This window comes from Typopeltis vanoorti, chromosome 1, assembly GCF_054136105.1.
Source record: "Typopeltis vanoorti isolate ZY-2024b chromosome 1, IOZ_Tvanoo_1.0, whole genome shotgun sequence".
NCBI lineage: Eukaryota > Metazoa > Arthropoda > Arachnida > Uropygi > Thelyphonidae > Typopeltis > Typopeltis vanoorti.
Genome location: NC_143549.1, coordinates 89,639,552 through 89,662,007, shown reverse-complemented (window position 1 = coordinate 89,662,007; position 22,456 = coordinate 89,639,552). Strand labels below are relative to the sequence as shown.

At 37.1% G+C, this 22,456-nt stretch overlaps 1 protein-coding gene across 3 annotated transcripts in view; it reads left to right on the top strand.

Moving 5' to 3' along the window:
• LOC150110190 (nuclear pore complex protein Nup93-like) overlaps positions 1-22,456 on the top strand; it is a 314,507-nt gene that overhangs the window by 156,152 nt on the left and 135,899 nt on the right. For all 3 annotated transcript variants that reach the window (XM_090392052.1, XM_090392041.1, XM_090392034.1), the window contains exons 12-13: positions 1,857-1,916; positions 19,171-19,248. In XM_090392052.1, coding sequence (XP_090248178.1) covers positions 1,857-1,916; positions 19,171-19,248 — 138 coding nt within the window. The remainder of the gene's footprint in view (positions 1-1,856; positions 1,917-19,170; positions 19,249-22,456) is intronic.

Here is a 22,456-nt window from a genome sequence, read left to right as displayed (position 1 = left end):
CAGCTAAGAAATGTTGTAGAAGAGAAACGTAGAGAAGAACAAGCTGGGTTCAGGCTTGAAAGGTGGTGGCCAGAATCGGATTATCACTTTAAGACAAATAGTTGATAAATCATGGAAATATAACTAGGATATATATTTAAGTTTTGTATTTCTGGAAAAGGCATTTTGTAGCATTTTCAAAATGCCACAATTATATGTAAATGTGTAATTAATTATGTAAACAGAACATTATAGAGAGCAGTACATACTTTGCATTAAAGTTAAATTAGTAGTTAGTATTGAAAGAGTAAAGTAAAATTAATGTACAATCAAGTGTGAACAAAGGTCCATCCACTAGGATCACTTTAAACTTGATATAAGAATTGGAGATATCTGTCAGATCTTTAATTTATGCAGATGATATATAAATGCTGTATTAGTGTGGAATTCATAACTAAATTGAATAACTGTCATAACAATTTTTTTTTGCATGAAAATCATGTTTATATTTTAATAGACAGAAATTCTGTTTTTTAATCCTATACCTAAGCATAAGCAGACAAAATTTATATATGGAGTAGTTTATATGTCAGAGCAATTTTAATGGATCTGAGGATTGGTTTAGAAATAAACAGTTGATCAAAGAGTAGACACTATAGATATGAGAGTTCTGTGAAAAGTTAGTCGAGCAGTTGATGTTAGCATGCAGAATGTGTAAGAAGAGCTAATCTTAGGTGGTATGATCATTTAGACAGAATGGGATAGAAAAGGTTAGATTTAATGAAATGGACTTCCAACAAATAACAGACTAATCTGGAGAAAAATTATTTGATAATGAGTTATCATTTACATTACATTAATTGATAATGAGCAGTAATGTAAATTATCAAGCAGTACTACTATCATAGTGTCTTGCGCACCCCCTTGAAGGTACACGATGAATTTCATGATAAGTTTTTTTGCCAGTTTCCTTAAAATTAAAAAATAAGATTAAAACTGTAAAAAAGCAAAGCAATTTTGGTAAAAGGAGGTAGTAAAATAGGAAAAATAACATTGTTCTTTATGAAAATCTTTCTTTTTAGAATGAATTTTAAAAACCTACCTCTCTTTATCAATGAAACAGGCTATTCATAGTTGTCATGCAACATGAATTATTGTGGATTTTAATTGCTGAACAATATAAATCTATAAAACATGTTTTTAAGTTATATTAAGAACATACTAACTTTTAAATTTTGAGAATATTGTTTATGAAAGTCTTAAATGTCTTAGCTTTTATTTACAGTTCTCTTTTCTGTTGGCTTTGTGTCAGGGATGACTAAGGTAGTTATACAAAGATCCCATGATTTATTTGTACAAGTAGCCAATTTTCTACACCTGATGACCTGTTTCTTGGAATTCTCTTGGTTAGATACTTTAAAAAAAAAAAAAAAGTCAGTTACTTTGTACTCCGTTATTTTCCTCTGAATTGAAAATATTCACTTCATTTTTTTTGTTTATTAGTAGAGAATGTATTCAGAATATTCAATTATATATAATTAGTTATCATTATTATATTCTGATTTACTGGTTCCAAAACTGCAAACTTCTGAAGGAATTTGAATCACAAGACTGCAGATTCAGATCCTGTTGTGCTTTTTTTCCACCTCTCTAGGCACAGTTCTAACTTATCCCACATGGCATTTATTTGCTATAGCCCTTGTAGCCTCACATGTGTTTTGATCTCTCTCTCTTTTTGTACTTACTAGAAGTTTGTGTAGCTTATCTCCTCTCTGTTTTTCTTTCTGCTTTAAAAGAAATGTTTTGAAGCATAATATGCATACTAATAATTACATTTATCTTCTTCTAATGCTTGCAATTAATTTTAATTTTTTTAGTGCTACCTTGGGTGACATTATTCCATGTCTGACAGAGTACATGAAGAGCGAAGATCATAAGTAAGTTTACCATTTTTTTAAAAAATATTGTATTTTGTAGTATTCAAATTCTAGTTTGCTGTATATTTAGAATGAGTCTAGCTTTATAAGAATATACAAGGTGCCTGGGCTAGAGGTATCCAAAAATACACACACATCTCAGCATCTATAAGATTTATTAAAATAATTTTTTTGTTATTATTATACAGAGTAACTCACCAAGTTTTTATGAATTTAGTAAAGTTCAATGTGGGCACCTTTTGTAGCTCGACAGATGTCAAAACTGTACTCAAACTCTTGCCTCATGTTTTCCAGCATCTTAGGCATAATCTCTGACTTTTCTCTGGTACATGCACGCACGTGCACACACACACAGAGTTTAATAAAGCCCCATTCAATAGTCCAATGGAGTCATATCCAGAGAGCTATGCAGTTGGGCCTCTTCTTCTTCCAATCCTATGTTCAAGAAATGTCTCATTCACAAATGTTGTAACATCTTGATGAAATATGAAACCTGAGGGAATCTCTAGAACAACAAAGATCTGCAGCATATCAAGATAAGTATGTGTCCTGTCACTGTGAGCCCTATGCAAAAAAATGGATTGATGACGCCATTTTGGTGTGCTCCTAAACCAGACATTGACTTTTGGTGTGTGTGTCTTTCATTTTCGGTCACTTGGTGAGGATTTGCAGTACCCTAAATGTGGCAATTGTGTCTCTTAACTTTTCTGTAAATGTGAAAGGTTGATTCACCATTAAATAACAACAGATCAAGATAATTGGGATTGTCATCGATATAGCTGATCATCTCCTCACTGAAATCAGCTCTCAAGTGATGATCATCTGGTTGAAGGTGTTGAAGTTTGTATGCACACAAACGAGAATGTTTGTGGACAATGCCATGAACTGTTGAATGAGGAATCTGCAGTTCATTACTAGCCTGTTTAATTGACTTATGTGGGCTCCTAGAGAATGTAGGGGCCCACACGCTTTTTTTGGGTGTTTCCCACTTTGCGAAACCAAACTTCTCATTTCTTTTAGAGTCTTATCCCACTGAAGAATGGATTTTGATGTGGGAGGATCCACATTCCTTTCCCATCACGCACACCACTGAACATGCATAACTGATTTAAATTCAACTAGCCAAAGCACGTGCTGCATTTTCTGATGTGGTGTCCACATCTCAACTGAGGCAATAGTTCTTTTTATGCTGTTTTTCTGCATAAGCAAGTACATATGCTCACTAGTGACCTTGAAAGTGTGATAAAACAATTTTTAAATCTGTAAAAAATAATTTTTTGTGGATATAATTTTTTTTGCTCTTTCAGGCCATTTTAACTCCAACCCATTACATTAGTACCATGGGCAGGTTAAGGATTTTGTTTTCCTATTTTTTATTCATTTTTATATTTTTACATAGTCTGGAAATTCTGCTCTAGAGACCAAACATGTAATTTTTGCAAACCACTTCAGTAAGTGTGGTATTGGTTTCACACTGGGTGATGAAATTCATCTTTCTTAAAGATAATCATAAGCATCCATTGTTCATGGCAGGATTTGACTTTTCATGCATTGGTTGGAAAGCAGATATGCTAACCACTTTTCCAACTAAGCTAACATTTATGTATGCTTTATTCATTACATATCAATCTATATTTCCTCATATTTTTTTATGTGAATATCATATAAAAGGTTGTAAACCAGTGATACCTTAGTGCTGTTGGGTCAAGGATTAGATAATATGGAAACCATGCTCTGATGACCTGACATGAAAATTTTCCAGCTCCAGTAAGCAGAATTGTAGTTTCATGCTGCATGATAAAGTGCATCTACCACCTAAAGACATTCCCAAACATTCATTCTATCATTGGGATTTGAACTTGCAGCAATTAGAAAGCAGGTATGCTATCTATGTGGACAACTAGGCTGGTTAATGGTAGGTGTAGGACTAGTTACTGCTAAGAATCAAAGATTACAAGGTGTTTGTTTATCTACTTACCAGCTAAAACAGATTTTGGTCTGTTGAGAACTAAGTTTGTTATGGGTATGTTAATGCTGCCTTGTTCTATATTGCTGCTGCAAGCAATCCTGTGAAGCTATAAGAATAGTCATGCAAAGATGTGTCACTAGTGAAATATCTTCAAGTTAGTGTTGGTAATCTCTCTCTCTCTCTCTCTTTACTGAATCAAGATTCTAAAAGGCTGCAGTTAGAGAGTGGGTTGTTGCTGCCTATATCATTGCCTGCTTGGGCTTTGTTTAGATTGCTACAACAATCTCACCAGTATTTTCTTTTTCATATTATATCATTTGTGAACTGTAGAGCCTGGGTTATTTATCTGCAAGTTATCAGTGGCGGCACACCCAGTACAATAAATTTTGATCCTGTTATTTCTAATTGTAATTTGTATTCACTTTGTTGGGTTTTGCAAACAAGTGATGTTTACAGATATTTTATTTCAAGCATGCTACAAGGTGTTTATCTTCTTATCAGCTAAAACAGATTTTGGTCTCTTGAGAACTAAGTTACTTGTATATTATTTTATTTATTATTATTAATTATTATTTTATTTATTTGACATGAACTTATTTCTGCGCATAGATCCATTTATAATTCTTCCTAACTTTAATTGCAATTATAGCTTATGCTGTTACTATTTACTGTTTTTATGAGGATAATTAAAACTGCTTGTTGTGTAAGTGGCTTGCCAGCCTGCTGGCACTCCAACTAATAGGCTGCAGATCTGAATTCCTCTATGAAATTCAGACAAAAAAAAAAAAGCAGTCAATGAAATTCAGGTCTGAATTCCTGAATTTCATTGCCTGGTATTATTGGAAGCCTGAAGCACCTTGAAAATAGTTCTACATTTAGCTGCTAAGAAAGCATGGTTTCCAGAGTATGTAAAAAAAGATTTACAAAAATATGAAAAACATAGTGATAAAAAGAAATATCCTTACCTCATCCATGTACAACACATTTCATGGGTGGGAGATACATGAATAAATATCAACTACTCATATATATCCATTTACCAAACATGACTATTTTTTTTGAAGTAATTTTATTACAATAAATTATCACAACATTGGAAATATTCTAATTAATTTACTGTATTTATTAAGAAGGGCGAAGTACTGGAAGTGGGTAGGAGGAACGACAGGATCATGCGAATGAAACTGGGGCTTGGAGAAGAGCAAGTTGTCATCTTATGTGTATATGCCCTGCAAGTTGGCTGTACAGCAGAGAAAAAGTTTGAAAGTTTATTTTTCACTCAGACTATAATAAATTTAGTTTAATCCTTTATCCAAGTGTGAGCAAACAAAGTTTGCGCCTGAAAATATCTTCAGGACTGAGGTAAGGTAACACCGGGCAACTCGCAGCAAAGGTGGATCAAGCTCCCAACTCCTTGTCTCAGTATCTCCCATAATGCACAACACATCTCCTTGCAGACATGTATACTGCTATGCATTAAGGGAAGGGCCACTACCCATACCGGTTTCAATCTTTATTGAGGTCTCAGCAGTGGAAGCTAGGCACAGAGTGGAGATACTAAGGCAGAAGCAACAGGAGAGGTCATCCTTACCTATAGGAGTTGTCAAAAGGTGTGCCACCTTATTATTAAATTACTTTGGATTTAGAGAAGGATGTTTGAAAGTTTATTTTTTACTTGGTTAGACTATAATAAATTTAGTTTAATCCTTTATCCAAGTGTGAGCAAACAAAGTTTGCGCCTGAAAATATTTTCAGGACTGAGGTAAGGTAGTACAACACCGGGTACTTGCAGCAAAGGTGGATCAAGCTCCCAACTCCTTGTCTCAGTATCTCCCAAAAGCACAGCACATCTCCTTGAGGACATGTATATGGACAGATACTGAGACAAGGAGTTGGGAGCTTGATCCACCTTTGCTGCGAGTTGCCTGGTGTTGTACTACTTTACCTCAGTCCTGAAGATATTTTCAGGCTCAAACTTTGTTTGCTCACACTTGGATAAAGGATTAAACTAAATTTATTATAGTCTAACCAAGTGAAAAATAAACTTTCAAACATCTTTCTCTAAATCCAGAGTAATTTAATAATAAGGTGGTACAGCTTTTGGCAACTCCTATAGGTAAGGATGACCTCTCTTATTGCTTCTGCCTTAGTATCTCCACTCTGGGCCTGGCTTCCACTGCCGAGACCTTAATAAAGGTCCGGTATGGGTAGTGGCCCTTCCCTTAATGCATAGCAGTATACATGTCCGCAAGGAGATGTGCTGTGCATTATGGGAGATACTGAGACAAGGAGTTGGGAGCTTGATCCACCTTTGCTGCGAGTTGCAGTCCTGAAGATATTTTCAGGTGCTAACTTTGTTTGCTCACACTTGGATAAAGGATTAAACTAAATTTATTATAGCAGAGGAGAAAGTTGAGTTCTGGAACATGCTAGATGAAGAATTGAGGGAACTGGAAGAAAACGAGATCATGATTGTTCAAGTCTCCTTGGAACACATAGAAAGACAGAATGTGGACTTGAAAGGGTGCATGGCAGCCATTGAGTGGGAATGATGAACCAGGAAGAAGAGAGGATTGTGGACTTTGCAGTAGCATTTGATCTGTCAATTGTGAACTCATTTTTCTACCAGAGGGAAGCACATTTGATAACATTTAGAAGTGGTAACAACAGTTCACAAATTGACTAGAAGAAAAACATCTTAAGGAAGTGACAAATTGTAAGGTAATCCCAACAGATCAAGTGGTGCAGCAACACCGGCTGTTGTGCGCAGACTTTAAAATAAGATCAAAGATAAGAACCTTTAGAAGCCATGGGATGAAGACAATTAAGTGGTTTCACTTAAAAGAAGAGTGTGGGGAATCGTTTTAGGGAGAGGGTGTTAGAGAGGATTTCGGATGGACTAGATAATGTGACATAATTCAATTATGTCTCCACTAGATAGATGGAGACATAATTCAAAAACAATTCTGAGCTGTGCAATCGAGGCTTGGTGAGACATCTGGAAAGATTAGAGAGCAGAAAGAGGGTTGATGGTGGAATAATAATGTACGAGAAACAGTGACGGGCTAAGAAGAAGGCAAATCAGAAGTGGGATGAGTCAGTAGTGGAAGAGGACAGAGAGGTGTACAAGGAGAGAAAGCGAGAAGCCAAGAGAGTTGTGGCACGAAGGCCATGGCATATCAAGATCTTTATGATCAATTAGAAACAAAGGGAGGACAGAGAAAAATTTACTAACTAGCAAAATGTAGAAATAAGGACATCTTACATGTGAGGCAGATCAAAAACTGGAGGAAGAGTATTATGGAGGGATGTGGATATAAGAAACAGATGGAGATATACTCGAAGGACTTTTGAATGAGGAAAATGCAAGGACTCACAGAGGAGATGGATAGCCTTCTGAGGGGGATGGTGCAGAACATCAGTAGAGTGGAAGTGAAGGAGGCCATGAAGAATGGAAAATCGTTGGGACCTGACAAGATCCCAGTGGAGTTTGTCAACAGGAAAATATACCAAGAAGTGGAGGGAAAGTTCATGTCCCACACAATGAAAATCCTAGAAATGGTCCTTGAAGGAAGATTGAGGAAAGAGGTGGAGATTGCAAAGGAGCAATTTGGCTTCATGCCTGGTTGATCAATGATAGATGCTATCTTTGGGTTATGGGAGATGATGGAAAAGTTTTGAGAGAAACAACGGGAGCTACATATGGTGTTTATTGATCTGGAGAAAACGTACGATAGAGTGCCAAGACAAGACGTCTGGAGGTGTCCGAGGGAGGAGAAGGTACTGGAGAAATATGTCAGGTTGGTTCAGGAGATGTACAGAAATGTGAAGACAAGAGTTCGGACCTGCCTGGGACAGACAGAAAGTTTTCAAGTGACAGTTGGCTTGCATCAAGGGTCAGCATTAAGTCCTTTCCTGTTTAATATTGTGATGGAGGAGGTGAGAGAAGATGCGTCTTGGACAATGTTGTATGCAGATGACATCTTGCTGTGTGCAGATTCAAGAGAATTGGCAGCTAAACATGAAAAGATGGAGGAAAGTACTGGAAGAGAGAGTGGTATGAGACTTGAGCAGAAGTAAGACAGAGTATATGTGTTGAAAAGTGGATGGCAGCCAGAGGACAGATCTGGAGCTGGAAGGAAATGTCATCAGGAAGGTTAGGGACTTTAGATACTTAGGTTCAACAGTGGAAGAGAATGGAGAGGCTGAGAAGGAAGTGGAATGGAGAAACTGGAGGGAGAGAGAGAGAGAGAGATGGCTGGAGTGTTATGCAATAAGAGGGTGCCGATCAATCTGAAAGGCAAAATCTATAGGACAGTAATGCGATCAGCTATGATGTATGCTATGGAAACTGTGGCTCTGAGGAAAAATAACATCAGCAGGATGGAGGTAGCAGAGATGAGAATGCTTAAGTGGATGTGCGGTGTGACCAGAAAAGATCGTCTGAGAAATGACTATTTGAGGGGAATGGTGAAAGTTATGAACTTAGGAGTGAAGATACAGAAGGCAAGGTTGAGATGATTTGGTGATGTGATGAGGAGGGAGGACGAATATGTGGGAAGAAAGGTCATGCAGATGGATGTGTATTAGAGGAAGCATGGGCAGTCAAAGAAATAATGGAGAGAACTGGTGGAAGAGGACTTGAGGATGAAGAACTTGGATGTGGAGGAGACTCATCAAAAACAGCAACCCCACTTAACTGGGACAAGTTGCAGAAGAAGAAGAAGAAATAATTTACTACATGTTTCATTGGTTTTTATAGCATCATGAAGGTGAATCTGTACATTACAGTTGATTCTTGCTATAGCAAATTCAGAGAGGGAGGTGGGATCACATATTTTAGTTTATCATAGTGGATAGTTTATCACTTTCCTGATATGCTCATAGTATCCTGTACAACAGGATACTATGATAGTACTGCATGATTAAGTTTACACTATTATTAATCTCTTGTCAACAATTTTTCTCCAATTAGCTGTCATTATTAGAATTCAATATCTCATATCTTTATATTTCTGCCTTCTGGAGCACTTCTTACTGTCAGTGCACCTAGATCTTGGTCTTTCTCTGGATATTTTTCCTGTTAATCCTTGCATCAAACACCTGTTTTGCTAACCCTTCCTCTCCCATTTTGTTTAAGTGACCATACCACCTTAGATTAGCCTGGTCATGCATTCTTGAATGCTAACAATATTTTTAATATGATACTGCCATTGATACCATTTGTTCAGTCTACTAATTTTTATTAGAACTCTCTAGTGCAGGGGTGGGGAACCTTTTTAGTATCAAGGGCGAAAATTGCTAATTTAAAAACTTCCGGGGGCGACTGGAAAATTTTAACTCTTATATGTAGTGTATGTAGTGTGCTGATGTACATACGAGTACATCAGCAAAGGGACGAATTGAAATAGACTCGCGGGCGAAATTTCGCTCCGCAGGTGAGGGGTTCTCCACCCCTGCTCTAGTGTCTTTAAACAGTGTGACCCAATCCTCAGATCCATATATTAAAATTTGTTTGGACACTCTTCTATGCCCTGCTTATTTAGTGTTTGTGCTAATTTGTTTCTTATTACTTACAAATTTAGTTTAGCTAAAGAATCATTTTGTCATCTATATAAAGCAGGAACCTGAGTTTGATATCTGCAATTCTGATGTAATACCACTTTTCTTTCTTACTATGACTCATATAGACGATGAATAAGAGTTGAGATAGTGTGCACCCTTGTTTCAGGTGAGCATACATCCTTCATGAGTGCATGCTCACCTGATTTTTCTTGTTCTTTCTTCAATTTTAACTGACTTACAATTTAAATATAGACTATGCATTGCTTGTATAAATTTTTATTTACTCTTATAAGTGTAGCATTTTGAAAATCTTTTCTCTTGGTACTGCATTGTATACTTTTTTGCAGATCTATGAAACTTAAGTACCGATCCATGGTGTTCCTGACAACCTCTATTTTACCTAAATCCATCTTGTTCATCTCCAAGTTTCTCCTTCACAATTTTTCTCGGCCTCTTCTCAAGCATGCTTGCGTCATTTTTGCCTGGCATACTTAGTAGAAAACGTCCCTCTGCAATTCTTACATTCTGTTTTGGAAGTTTTTTCCCCACTTGGTTAGACAATAATAAATTTAATTTAATCCTTTATCCAAGTGTAAGCAAACAAAGTTTGCACCTGAAGTATCTTCAGGACTGAGGCAACTCGTGATAAAGGTGGACCAAGCTCTCATCAATACTTGTCTTAGTATCTCCCATAATGCAAAGGACACCTCCTTGCAGACATGTATAATGCTATGCAGTAAGGGAAGGGCCACTACCTAGACCAGTTTCGACCTTTGAGGTCTCGTCAGTGGGAGCCAGACCCAGAGGTGGTGGTACAAAGGTGGAAGCAATGAAGAAGTCATATTTACCTATACAAGTTGCCAAAAGGTGTCTCACCCTATTATTAAATTACTCTGGATTTAGAGAAAGATGGTGGGAAGTTTTTTTGTATAGGTAAATATGACTTCTCCATTCCTTCCGCCTTAGTATCACCACCTCTGGGTCTGGCTCCCACTGATGAGACCTCAATAAAGGTCGAAACTTGTCTGGGTAGTGGCCCTTCCCTTAATGCATAGCATTATGCATGTCAGCAAAGAGATGTGCTTTGCATTTTGGGAGATACTAAGACAAATAGTGATGAGAGCTTGGTCCACCTTTACCACGAGTTGCCTCAGTCCTGAAGATACTTTAGGCACAAACTTTGTTTGCTTACATGTGGATAAAGGATTAAATTAAATTTATTACATTCTGTTTTGTTCCCATTTCTATAAATGGGAACTGTGATTAGAGCTCTTTTCCAGTCATCTGTAATCTTACTCTCTGAACAGGCCTTCTGACTTTTTTTATGTCGAGCTCATAAACGAGTGGTTGATCAACCCATAGTACATTAGTACCATATATGGGTAGTGGGTTGGGAAAGGTGGAACTTGTTTACATTTGATTTGAAAGATTATATTCCTTGGGAAAGACTTCCATAATCCAGCAGTTTCAGGGGTGAAGGAAGAGGAAAAGAAACTACAGGAATACCTCGATTATCGCGGTTTATAATTTGATACCAAAATTCGAATTATCGCGCTCCAAATTCGAATTATCGCGGCCGCAAGATGTAGCCCACTACATATGCAACCAGTTCGAGTCGCCACTCTCCAGGTATCGCTCTCTTGTAGTGCTTCGTTTTTATCCGATGGCACTTTCTCACCATTTACCAGTGACTATCCGCCGTTACCTGAAGTACATGTGGATATTTATTTCTCTTGTTATTTACCCCTACAATGAATGCTAAAAGAAACAAGGGTGATTTCAAGTCCAGCTATCAAGAAGAAATGTAGAATGATCAGCTTAGAAGATAAGTTGCATATGATAAATAAGTATGAAGCAGGCATAACCAAAGCCAAAATTGCAAGAGAGTACGGTCTAAATGAATCAACTGTTCGCCATATTTTAGATCACGCTGCAAACTCTAGGGCTTTGATCTAAGACTAAAAGAAATTGAAAAAGGCGATGTTCAGGACCTGCTTCAGTCACATGATAAGGAGCTGGATGATGATCTAATTAACCTCGAGAGAGAGAACATGCTTACGATGCTCAAATCGATGATAATGACGAACAAATTGACTTGGCACCGAAGGAATTTACCCTCAAATAAATGGACAAAATGTTTAGAATTGCTGAAAATTTTTAAGAAAAAATCTTGAACGGCAATCCTAATCTCGAGCGATCACTGAAAGTTCATCAGGAAATTGAAAATTCCATCCATTGCTACCGAGTTTCATACGAAGAAAAAAGAAAGAAAAAATTCCACCAGACAACTCTACACCAATTTTTATCCAAGAAAGAATAATTGTATGTACTGTTTGTACTTCTTATTATGTGAATAAAGATTAAGGAATAATCTTGTTTTTCTTAATGAACCTTCATTTTTTACTTAACACGTTTAACACATTTCATTTTTACTTGATATATAAAATTTAATTAATAGATTTGAAAAATCCTTGGCATTGATCACCCATTTTACACGCATTGTTTATCCTGATTATTGCGGTATTTTTCGTGGCAAACATAACCGCGATAATCAAGGTATTCTGTATTTCTGTTTGTTTCAAGATGCACTGTGAAGAGATGTTGAGCAGCAGCTGCACGTGTTCCAACAAATTTAGTACCAAGCAGGAGAATAATTGATGTTATTTCAGATGAGCATTTCCCATGGAAGTATTTGTAGAATATACATATTGCAGAAACCAAACGTCTGTGCGAAATTGGGGGAGTGAATTGGTAAGAGGCAGGTCAGTAAGAAGTCTAATTGCTCTCCTCTGAAGTGAGTCAAGCATTTTGAGGAATCTTTTAGGGACCTGCCCCATATGTGAGAGTAGTATTCAATAGCTGGGCAGATTTGTGATTTGTATAATGTTAGCACTTTTCAGGGGTTTAACTTTTTTTTTTTTGAAGCTGAGGATGCAATAGTTGCGATGTGTTTATGTCAGGAGAGATTTGATGTCAGGGTAATTCCAAGAAGTCTAAAATTGTCTGGAAATTTGTGTATCGCCAAAAAGAATTCTAGGAAAAAAATGGTTCTGTTTTATGAGAAACAAGACAGAATTGGGTTTTATTGGCATTGAAATTGATGAGGTTATCTGAACCTCATTGGAGGATGGCTCGGAGATCAGAATTGCAGGCGGTGGTGGTTGATGTTCTGTAGGTTGAGATGAGTTGTGTAAAGTAAGATTTATCAAATCAAAGAGAGGAGTGCAATGTGCTGTCATCTGCAAAACTGTGTATTGGGTTGGTGGTTAATTGAAGTAGGTCATTGATATATAGCAGGAAAAGGGTTGGTGAGAGGACAGAACCTTGTTGAACCATGGCATTAGTTGAATGGTGAGAGGATAAGGAACCATTCACCATCACACACAATGTGCGTCTAGACATAAAGCTGGCAATCCAACTACAGAAGTCCTGAGACAGACCAAATAAATGACTGGATCCGGTTAAAAGCTTTGGAGATATCAAGTGCAACCACTTGAGATTCGTGAAACTTCTCTATTGCATTTGTCCACAGATGGGTGACATGTGAGCAGATCTCCTGTTGATAGACAGCGAGGAAATCCATACTGGCAGTCGTTTATTAGGTGAGTGCCTTCAAGGTAGTGTAGGAGTTGGGAATTGATGAGTTTTTCCATTAACGTGATTGAGGTAAGCGAGATAGGGTGGTATTTGGACGGCAGTGACTTGTTGCCGTTTTTGTGAATGGGTCGAATATAGGTCAGTTTCTAGGTTGTGGGAGAGGTACTAGTGGAGTCAGAGAGTATGTACAGGCGACATAGGATAGGAATCAGTTCTGGTGCACAAACTTTCAAGACAAATGAAGGAATGCCATCAGAGCCAGGAGACTTTTGTGTCTAATTTGGACAATATTTTTCTGATCTCTTTCTGGCAAAAGGATATAGGGTCATTGCATGTTGGGCATCTGGAATGGTTTCGGGGAGGGGGGCATTTACCATTGTCAGTTATGCATGCATTGGAACCAAGTGTAAAGCCAGAAGATTGGCTTTTTATGTGGGTGATGATCGAATAGAGCCACCTGGGTATGATAGGGATGGGACTAGTGTTGGGCAGAAGTTTTGGCCAATTACTTTTGCAAGAGACCAAAAGGCTCTGCTGCTAGTTTTCTGCTTTTTGCTCATTCTAGTTTGGTTTTTCATTTGTACAGCCTTGGCACATCTTTTGGAGAACCAGGGTTTAGTTAAAGAATGGAAGTTCAGAGTAGTATGGGAAATGTATGTTTCCATGCTGGTGAGGATTACTTTGATAAGTTCGGTTCATATGTTTGGGTTGGAATGCCGCAAACAATAGTCCAACCATGAGAATGTGGCATAGAAGTTGCAGAAGCTGTCCCACTTGACACTGTTATAATGCCAAACTACTCTTGTATGAGAGTGGCTGTGTAAGTGTTATTGCATGAGGGAGGAGATGAGCACTAGATTGTAATCATTATGTTGGAGGTTTAATGGATTTTTTACAACACTCAAAAAGAATTAAAATAGAATTTAATACTTCCTATATTTCGTCCTAGTCACTAGGACATCTACGGGGATTACAAAAACAATTAATGTAACATGCACACAAAAACTTACAATACTAAGCCCAACCACGTGGGTGACACTAAAGTCCTATCTAGGTGGAACGCCCTCTAAGGGCGGTAGTAGGTGGCCTGGAATGTAAGGTGGGACCTCTGGTGATGAGTGTTTCCCAAATCTTCGGAAGCTTAATGCAACCGTATTTATTAAGATTTGGTTGGTTTCTGAGAGCTGCTGCTGCTTCTAAGAAAAGTCTCTCTTTCTTGAATTTGCTGTGGTGGAGCATGGTGGTTTTCTTCCATGATACTCTGTGGGTGGTGTCCAACACATGGTCAGCCAAGCCTGAATGGCCATAGTTGTGTTTAACGATGTAAGACTTGTGTTCCTCCAGGCGGATGGATGCTGATCTGCCTGTCTGTCCAAAGTACGCCAGCTTACAGGAACAGGGTACTTTGTAAACTCCAGGCAGAGAGAGAGGAGGGAGCTGATCTTTCGTAGAACGGTTAAGGGTAGCAAGTTTGCGGTAGGGCTTATATGCTGTGTGTAGGTTGTACTTTTTTAGTATCTTGGTTATTTTTTCCGAAGTGCCACGGATGTAGGGTATGGTGATGGCATTTTTAAAATCTTGTTGACGAGAGGGACGGGGAATTGGGGGAGGAACTGATTATTTTTTTGATACTGTGTTCGCTGTAGCCATTGGAAAGGAAAGTTCTGTGTATGTGGTTAAGCTCAGTAGCGAGGGCGGTTCCCCTGGAACAAAGATTGTGGGGCTCTCTTGGTAAGAGTTTTAATGATGCCATATTGTTGCGAGGGGTGGTGGTGGGAGAGTTTGTGAATGTATCTGCCTGTGTGTGTGTGAGTTTTCTGTAAACAGTGAAGGCAAGTGTATCATTAGGCAGGCGTGGTGTGACTAAGGTGTCTAGGAAGGGTAAACAATTGTTCTTTTCCTTTTCCATAGTAAACTGGATTCTTGGATGTAGGCTATTGAGATGACTGAGGAAGGAGTCTAACGTGTCTGGGCCATGAGGCCAAATAGATTGTAATCAGAATTATCTTCTAGGTAATTCTGATCACAATCTAGTGAAAGTAGGGGGGCCCCCACTACTTTCACTGTGTATTTGGAAGGGTCATTGGTGAGGAAGAGATCTATGGTGTTTGGGGAGTGTTTCAGGTTATCTGGTATTCATCATCACTAACAAACAACCTTACACATCTGAAAGTTGTGTAAGGTTGTTAGTGATGGCAAATGTTTCAGCATCTCTACCTGCAAGATCTGTACAACTGGAGGAGGAGGAAAGCCAGCTGGTGTTGTGGACATTAAAATCTCCTAGGAGGATAATTTTGCTGTTGGGAAAGGACTGGAGAAAATCAGTTTTGTGGAAATTAAAGAGCTCGGAGTGTCGGGTTGGATTGGGGGAGTGATAGAGAAAGCAAATGAATTCAACTGAGTAGGTAAGGGATATTTTCAACCAAAGGAGGTCAAAGTTTGGCGATTCCAGGTTGGGTGCTCTCTGGCAAGGTATGTCAAAGTGGATGTATGTGTTTCGACCCTTGGATCGAAAAGAATTAGTGTATAGTTTGGAAGGTTGAGATAAATAGTGCTGGGGGGGGGTGAGATTTGAGTTTCTGCCAGAAAGAGTAGGTGGGGTTTGGTAGACTAGTAGTGGACACTATTAAGGTTGGAGTTTAGGCCATTGATGTTGGTGAAGCGGATATGTAAGGTTCTGTGAGACATATATTTGACTTCAAGGGTCTTGCACATTTCCTATGCAGTGCCTTTATACTGGTTTCCATGGCAGCTTCCAGTGGCATCACTTGATTTTTGCACCAATTTAACTTGCTTGTAGTCGATGATCTAATTGGTGTCTCCATTTTGACATTTTTCTTCAAGTTCTCTTTGACGATGGTGTCCTTGTTCCCTCTGTGCAAATGTTAGGCCTTGTCAAGCACATATGTGTGATTGAGGGCAAGTGTCTTTGAACTTTTTGATCACTGTTATTAATTTAGATGTGCTTGTCAGAGTGTCATGAGTCACTTTATGAGGCATGGAAAGTTCATTTCATCCTTTCTTTTATTTGTATGCCCAGAACGATGGCACCTGACGATATTTTTAGAATCAATGCTGCATTCTTCTGCTAATTTGTTGATGTCTTCTTTTAATGATTTTCCATTTTTCTGTCAGAAAGTTCAAAATAATGGCATTGAATTTTTTGGCCTCTATCGAGTTGTATACTATAGACTTCTGCATTGTAGCTGCTGTAAAACTTTTATATACCCCCATATTTTGAGCATTTCTTGTTGAATATCATCTACTTCTGCTGCACTTTTACTTTCATGTTTCTGATGGTCTTTTCCACCTCAAAGATAAATTTGTACTCCTGATTACAATTTCATTTAATGATCTTTCATCTTAATTACTCTAGACATCCAGAATATCTTAATTTTTTACATCACTTTTATCTCTGATCCTTTTTTTACACTACTACTCTTTCCTCTGTTTTGAAACTTCTTCAGTAGCATCAAGAATATTTTACCATCTTCATGGTATTTTTCTTTTATATTCTTACTAAAGTCTTTTCATGACATGTTCAGCATTTTTATACATAGCTCTTCATCCTCTCATGGTATTGGTAACATTCTATTCACATCTTAAATCCATTTTTTTGTATAATTGTCTATTGTTTGTAAAGTTGATTTTTGCTATAGTTCTTGTAAAAGTTCTAAAGAACAGAAGTAGGTGGAATGAAATAAGCAGATGAGAAGTTTGTTCTGTAAGTTTGAAGATGAATTCATGGAAATGCAAACATTTTTAGAGTGATTTTTGATGCACCACTCCAAATGAGAAACAGTATTCTAAGGTTTGACATTTATATAATGTTAAGAGTTGTACAGGTGAGAAGTAGTGTCGTAAATTGAAGATGACACAAAATTTTTTGGAGGCTGATGAAGTTCAGCCTCCAAAGATGTGATGATAGGTTTTTGCCAGGGATGGATAGAGATATAAGTCAGCATATTAGGAGAAATCTGATCTTGATTAAAGATCTGAGAACTGTCAGAATAAAGAGAAGTAAAGTGAGATCTTTCTTTAGAGAAATAAAATAAGACTGTTTTGATAGTATCAAAGTTCAGTAGTTGTCCTGGTGAGCTGAAATGAAGCTTCCTCACCCTACTGGAGAATGGCAAGAATGTTTCTTTTGAGACATGCATGAATATTGGATCATTTGAACACTGCAAAATTTTTGTCAAATGATTAAGAGAAATGGAATATACTGTCATCAGGTAAAAAAAAAAAAACTATAGGTGATTTGGAGTTAGTGAGAGAATCACCTAATGCATTGGAGGAAGAGCCTAGCACAGTGCCCTGGGAAGGAAAAAAACATTTGCTTTACATGTAGTGAATAACTAAAGAAAACTGGCAACTCAGTTGGCAGAAGGCAGACCATAAGATCATTGCTTTCTAAGTGGGGTCTTTATGCCATACCTGATTTTGGATGCTCTGGGAATGTCAAGATTGACTGCATGAGTTTCTTTAGAGAACCTTTCCATTGCTAGTCCAAAAGTTGGTAGGATTAGCTAGGAGACCTGCTGTGGAGCAGGAGTGTCTTAATCCATATTAGTGATTACTAATTAATTGGTGAGCCTCTGAATATTGAAGAGTTGGCACTTGATGGCCCTTTTTTTAGGATGAGATTTTATATATAGGTAATCCTCACAAAATCTTATAAAAACAGAAGCTTAAGTTATTGTGACGTAGTGCTTGGAAGATGGGACACTCAGATCAGAAGGCACTGAAATGGCTATTGGGAAAGAACAGGGAGGAACTTCCAATGAAATTAACAATAATGACGAAGCTGGATCAAAGCCTTCTGGAAGTTCAACTTCTGATAGAGTTAATCAAAGAAGAAGATGCCTCCACTTTACTGATTTACATAAAATAGGAACATGGAATATAAGAAGCATGTATCAGGGAAAACTGGGATTTGTGAAGAAAGAAATGAGAGCTCAAGATGTTAGGAATCAGTGAACTGATATGGACAGGAATGGGTCAATTTGACACTGATGATTTTCATCATGTATTACTCTGGACATGAAAATCTTCAAAGAAATGGAGTAGCACTCATAGGTAGAAGAGAATACAGAAAATACATTTTGGGTTACAACCCACTGTCCAATAGAATAATTCTAATCCGAATAAAGGCATATCCTGTGAATGTTACACTCACATAGGTGTGTGCACTCAGTACTGAATTCTCCTTCGACAAATGCTACTCTCTTCTACCATCTTACTACCACTAAGGGTGACTTGAAAAGATAAATCACCATTACTCTTAGGCAAAACAATTTTGTTTTTTGTTTGTTATTTTTTATATTTTTTTTTATGTTTTGATATTTTTATGTTTTTATTTTGTTTGATATATATATATATATTTTTTTCTTTCTTTTTTTCTCATCACAGCATCCTAATCTCATAGCTTTTGCCATAAATGAAAATTTTTATGTTTTGATATTTTTGTTTTTATTTTGTTTGATATATATATATATTTTTTTTTCTTTCTTTTTTTCTCATCACAGCATCCTAATCTCATAGCTTTTGCCATAAATGAAAAACAACTCAGCCTAGTCCAGGCATAATATTGCAGAGTAAGTGGTAGTAGGGTGATTTGCTAGCTGATTAAGAATTGTTCTAGTGTATTTCCATCAAGTTCAGGCCAATATATGTCTAGTAGCCAGCTCATTGAACACTTTACTAATGTATTCTCAAATAGTTCCCAGTTATAGTGCATTAGGATGACCACAAAAGAAGGGGAAAAAACTGGAGGCTCTGTTCTGGAGATGAAACTTACCAGCAGTCATATTTCAGGCCTCAGTAAGCAAGGTGGTGGCAATTTTTCACTTGTCATGAAAGTCATCTACATCTTAAGGCTTAGTTGACATTTCCTCCAACTTGAGAAGGTATGCATTAGGGCAGCATTACTTGCTAGTGCACCAACATCTCATTTGTGGAAAGGGCATTATGGGAAGGTGTGGTAGGCTTGGCTGGGAGATGCTTTATGTTCATAAATTACATACATACTTGCACAATTTCATATGTTAAGTCTATTTTGCTCTCTATTACAGCTTACAGTAATTATAGATTTTTGTTTTTTCCTATTTATCTTGTTATTTTCAGATTAAGTGTAAATAGTGAAGGTCAGATTCGCTTATACTATCATCGAGCTGTTCGAACAAGCACAGATCCTTATAAAAGGTATTTTCAGAATTTCAGATGTTAGATGTTTGAATATTTAAATCTGTTAGTATTTATATTTTGATGTTTGATTAAGCAAATTTAGTTGATTAAAAATGTTTCTCTAATTAATTAGATGATTTGAGTGCAAACCATGATTTTTAAAATAAATTAAGACAGTATCCAAAATTTAATTTCCAAAATTGGATGCACTATTTGAGCCTCTTGATTATTTTATGATCAAGAGGCTGAAATACAATATTCTTTGGTTATTGTTTCATTTTGTGATCAACAGTTTATGCTTTATACACAGCCCTCTTATTCTGTCAAGTCAGTTTACTTTTTATATAACTTGGGACTTTTTATTATAATAATACCGTCACAGTTTTATATTTTTTGCTGGAATAATATTTAATGGCTGATAAAAGGAAAAGCAGTAATATTCTATACCATATCCAGAACCATAAAAGCGAAATTTGATATAATAATGCATTTTGATTCTGTTAAATCTTCATGTAATATTGATTAAACTCTCTGAGAAAGTTTTGTCATTTACTCGTTCATAGTAAAGTCATTTTTTTTTTCTCTAATGATGACAATGCATCAGCCATTTCTAACTTCTTGCTTGCTGCTTAGTTGAACAAGTGCACATGCTCACTGAGGATGTTGATGGGTGATTGACAGCTGACAAGAGAGCATTCTGTACTGGAGTGATGAAGGAAAACAAGAAGAGAGAGAGAATGTATTTTAAAAAAAAAGAGAAAAAAAAGTAGATGCAGTAGCACTATAATGAAGGCTGTCGGCTGTGCCATTGTAACGAATGCTGTTTAATGCATTATTGTAACGATAGCTGTTTGTTTGCCTATATTGTAAGCCTGTTTGGTTACCGCGCTATTGTAATATCTTTATTCTAATTGGCAATGCGCCTTTGCTTTTGTAACCTTTCTTACTTATTCTATTACCTCTATCTTACTATTGCGTACTATGTTTATCCACCATTCGTATTTTACTAGTCGTATGCCTATGAACACTGGAAAATTTATTTGTAAAGACTGCGCCACCAGTATTTCTATATCGGCATAAGACTCAGTAATATGTCCGGTAGATCTCTCTTACTAGCATATATTCCTTCAATAAAGTTTACATAAACATTCGTGGTTCTTAAGTACTTTAATGCCTTAGTTGTTTCCCGCTCACAGATCCGATTTATTTAGGAACAGTGCATTGTAAAATAAAAGATCAGGTGGCACTCTATTGACATATAATTAAAACACATTTATTTACATTAATAACAAAGTACATTAATTAAACGATAGGGAGGTTACTCTCTCTACCTATCCGTTAGACTTTTGGCATAAAGAAACAAACTTTCCCTTTTCAACACTAAATAACTATGCAATATAATTACTCAATTACTTCTCCACTTATTAAATCAAATTATTGAAACTAATTTACTCACAAAGAGGTTAGCTAGCTATGCCAAGTTATCTCACAAATTATATTCTAATTAATAACAAATCAGAGGACTCTCTTATAGACACTTCTTATTACTATTTCTTATCAGTCCATCTATAACGTATCTCCTAGATTACAAAAGGAATGTACAATAAAAGATGGAACAAACTTACAGAGGCTTTGTGTCGCACACTCATCCAAAGGTCCTGCACTAAAGTCCCTATGCTTTTCCTTTCATCTCAGGCCTTAGGCTTCTGTCTGGAGAGTCTTGCTTCAGGAGGCGTTTCGTCAAGATATTGGCAGGCTTTGGAGTGCAATTTTCCGGTACTCGAAAAGCTTAGGCTGATCTCCCGCTGCAAAAAGACATCCGACTGACACTGCCTCGGGTATTTACATTGGCAATCCTTTCATCATTCCGATCGGCTTCTCCTCTGGCATGGCTCGCCGTAACATCCTGTCCTCAGGATCCTACTTCTGGAACTTCTGCCTCTAACTGCCCACTATGATCTTCGGCTCAGTCCCTTTTTATTTCATGTTCTCTGGGACCTTGCACGAAGGGTTGTAACCCCCCCCCCCCCCCCCGAAGAATTTGACACGACTCTTTCATCTTCTGTTTAGACCGGCCTGTTCTTTCTTCACCTCTGTGCACTCCTTTGATCCTATCTTGTCGGGCAGTGGAAACTCGTCTGAACCTTGCCGATCTCTTTGACACTGACCTAGAAGGTGTTTATACGCAGAACTCGCAAACAACTTTCTCATACACTTAAATCGTAAACAACTTTCTTGTGCCCTTATACATAGCTATTATACAAAGTTTCGGTGGCAAAGCATTGCCTTTGTTTTTTACATTCTAGAAATTTTTGTTAAAGCAGTAAGTACAGTCAATTCCTAGGGTTATTTACATTAATATTTAGCATAAAATATATAGAGACATACAAAGTTATTTTTGCAACAATCTCATGAGACTTGACTTCTGTAAAAATCGATGTAAACACATTTAAAGTACTACAGCTTCAAAAACACTATCCCACCATTGTCAGTGACAACATTGCAAAATATATTGTCTTCTTAATGACTTATTCCCTTGACAACTCCATTACAAGAGAATTGAAAGTTACATGGAAAATTCAGGATACTTGCTCCTTCATTCACTTGTCCCCTATTTTACAGGCTATTATTTCTCCATAAACTTGGGAAATTAATAGACTTTGATCGCATCTATTCAGAATTGATCAAGAACTGTATTTTAGATGCCATTAAATGGTCGACTAGTATGGATAACGACATCTTAGATGAATCTTAATTAATGACACTTTGCCAACATCACTGGCCTTGTTAGCAGTGTCTTAATGTACTCCTTTCCAATCAGTAGGCTGCAAGTTCGAATCCCACTGTGGTCATGGATGTTTGTATTTTTAGGTTGGGAGATGAACGTCATCATCTGATGTGAGACCGCACACCAGAAGTAGCTTGGGAAGTAGCTCCCGAAATAAAAATAAAAAATAAACTACAAAAAATTTAAAATATGAAAACTTTATGCCCATTGCTAGTACTGAAATATGATAGGTTTGCAACTCTTCATGGGTGGGAGTTAGAAAATTTGTAATATGTAGCATTTAAAAATGCTGTATATTACAAAAGTTCATTATCATTGTCATCATCAAATTCCTGACATATACCATCTCGGGGGGGGGGGGTACAAGATCTTATGATAGTACTATATGAAAAGTTACATCATTACTATCAACAATTTTTCAAATTAGCCTGTTATCTG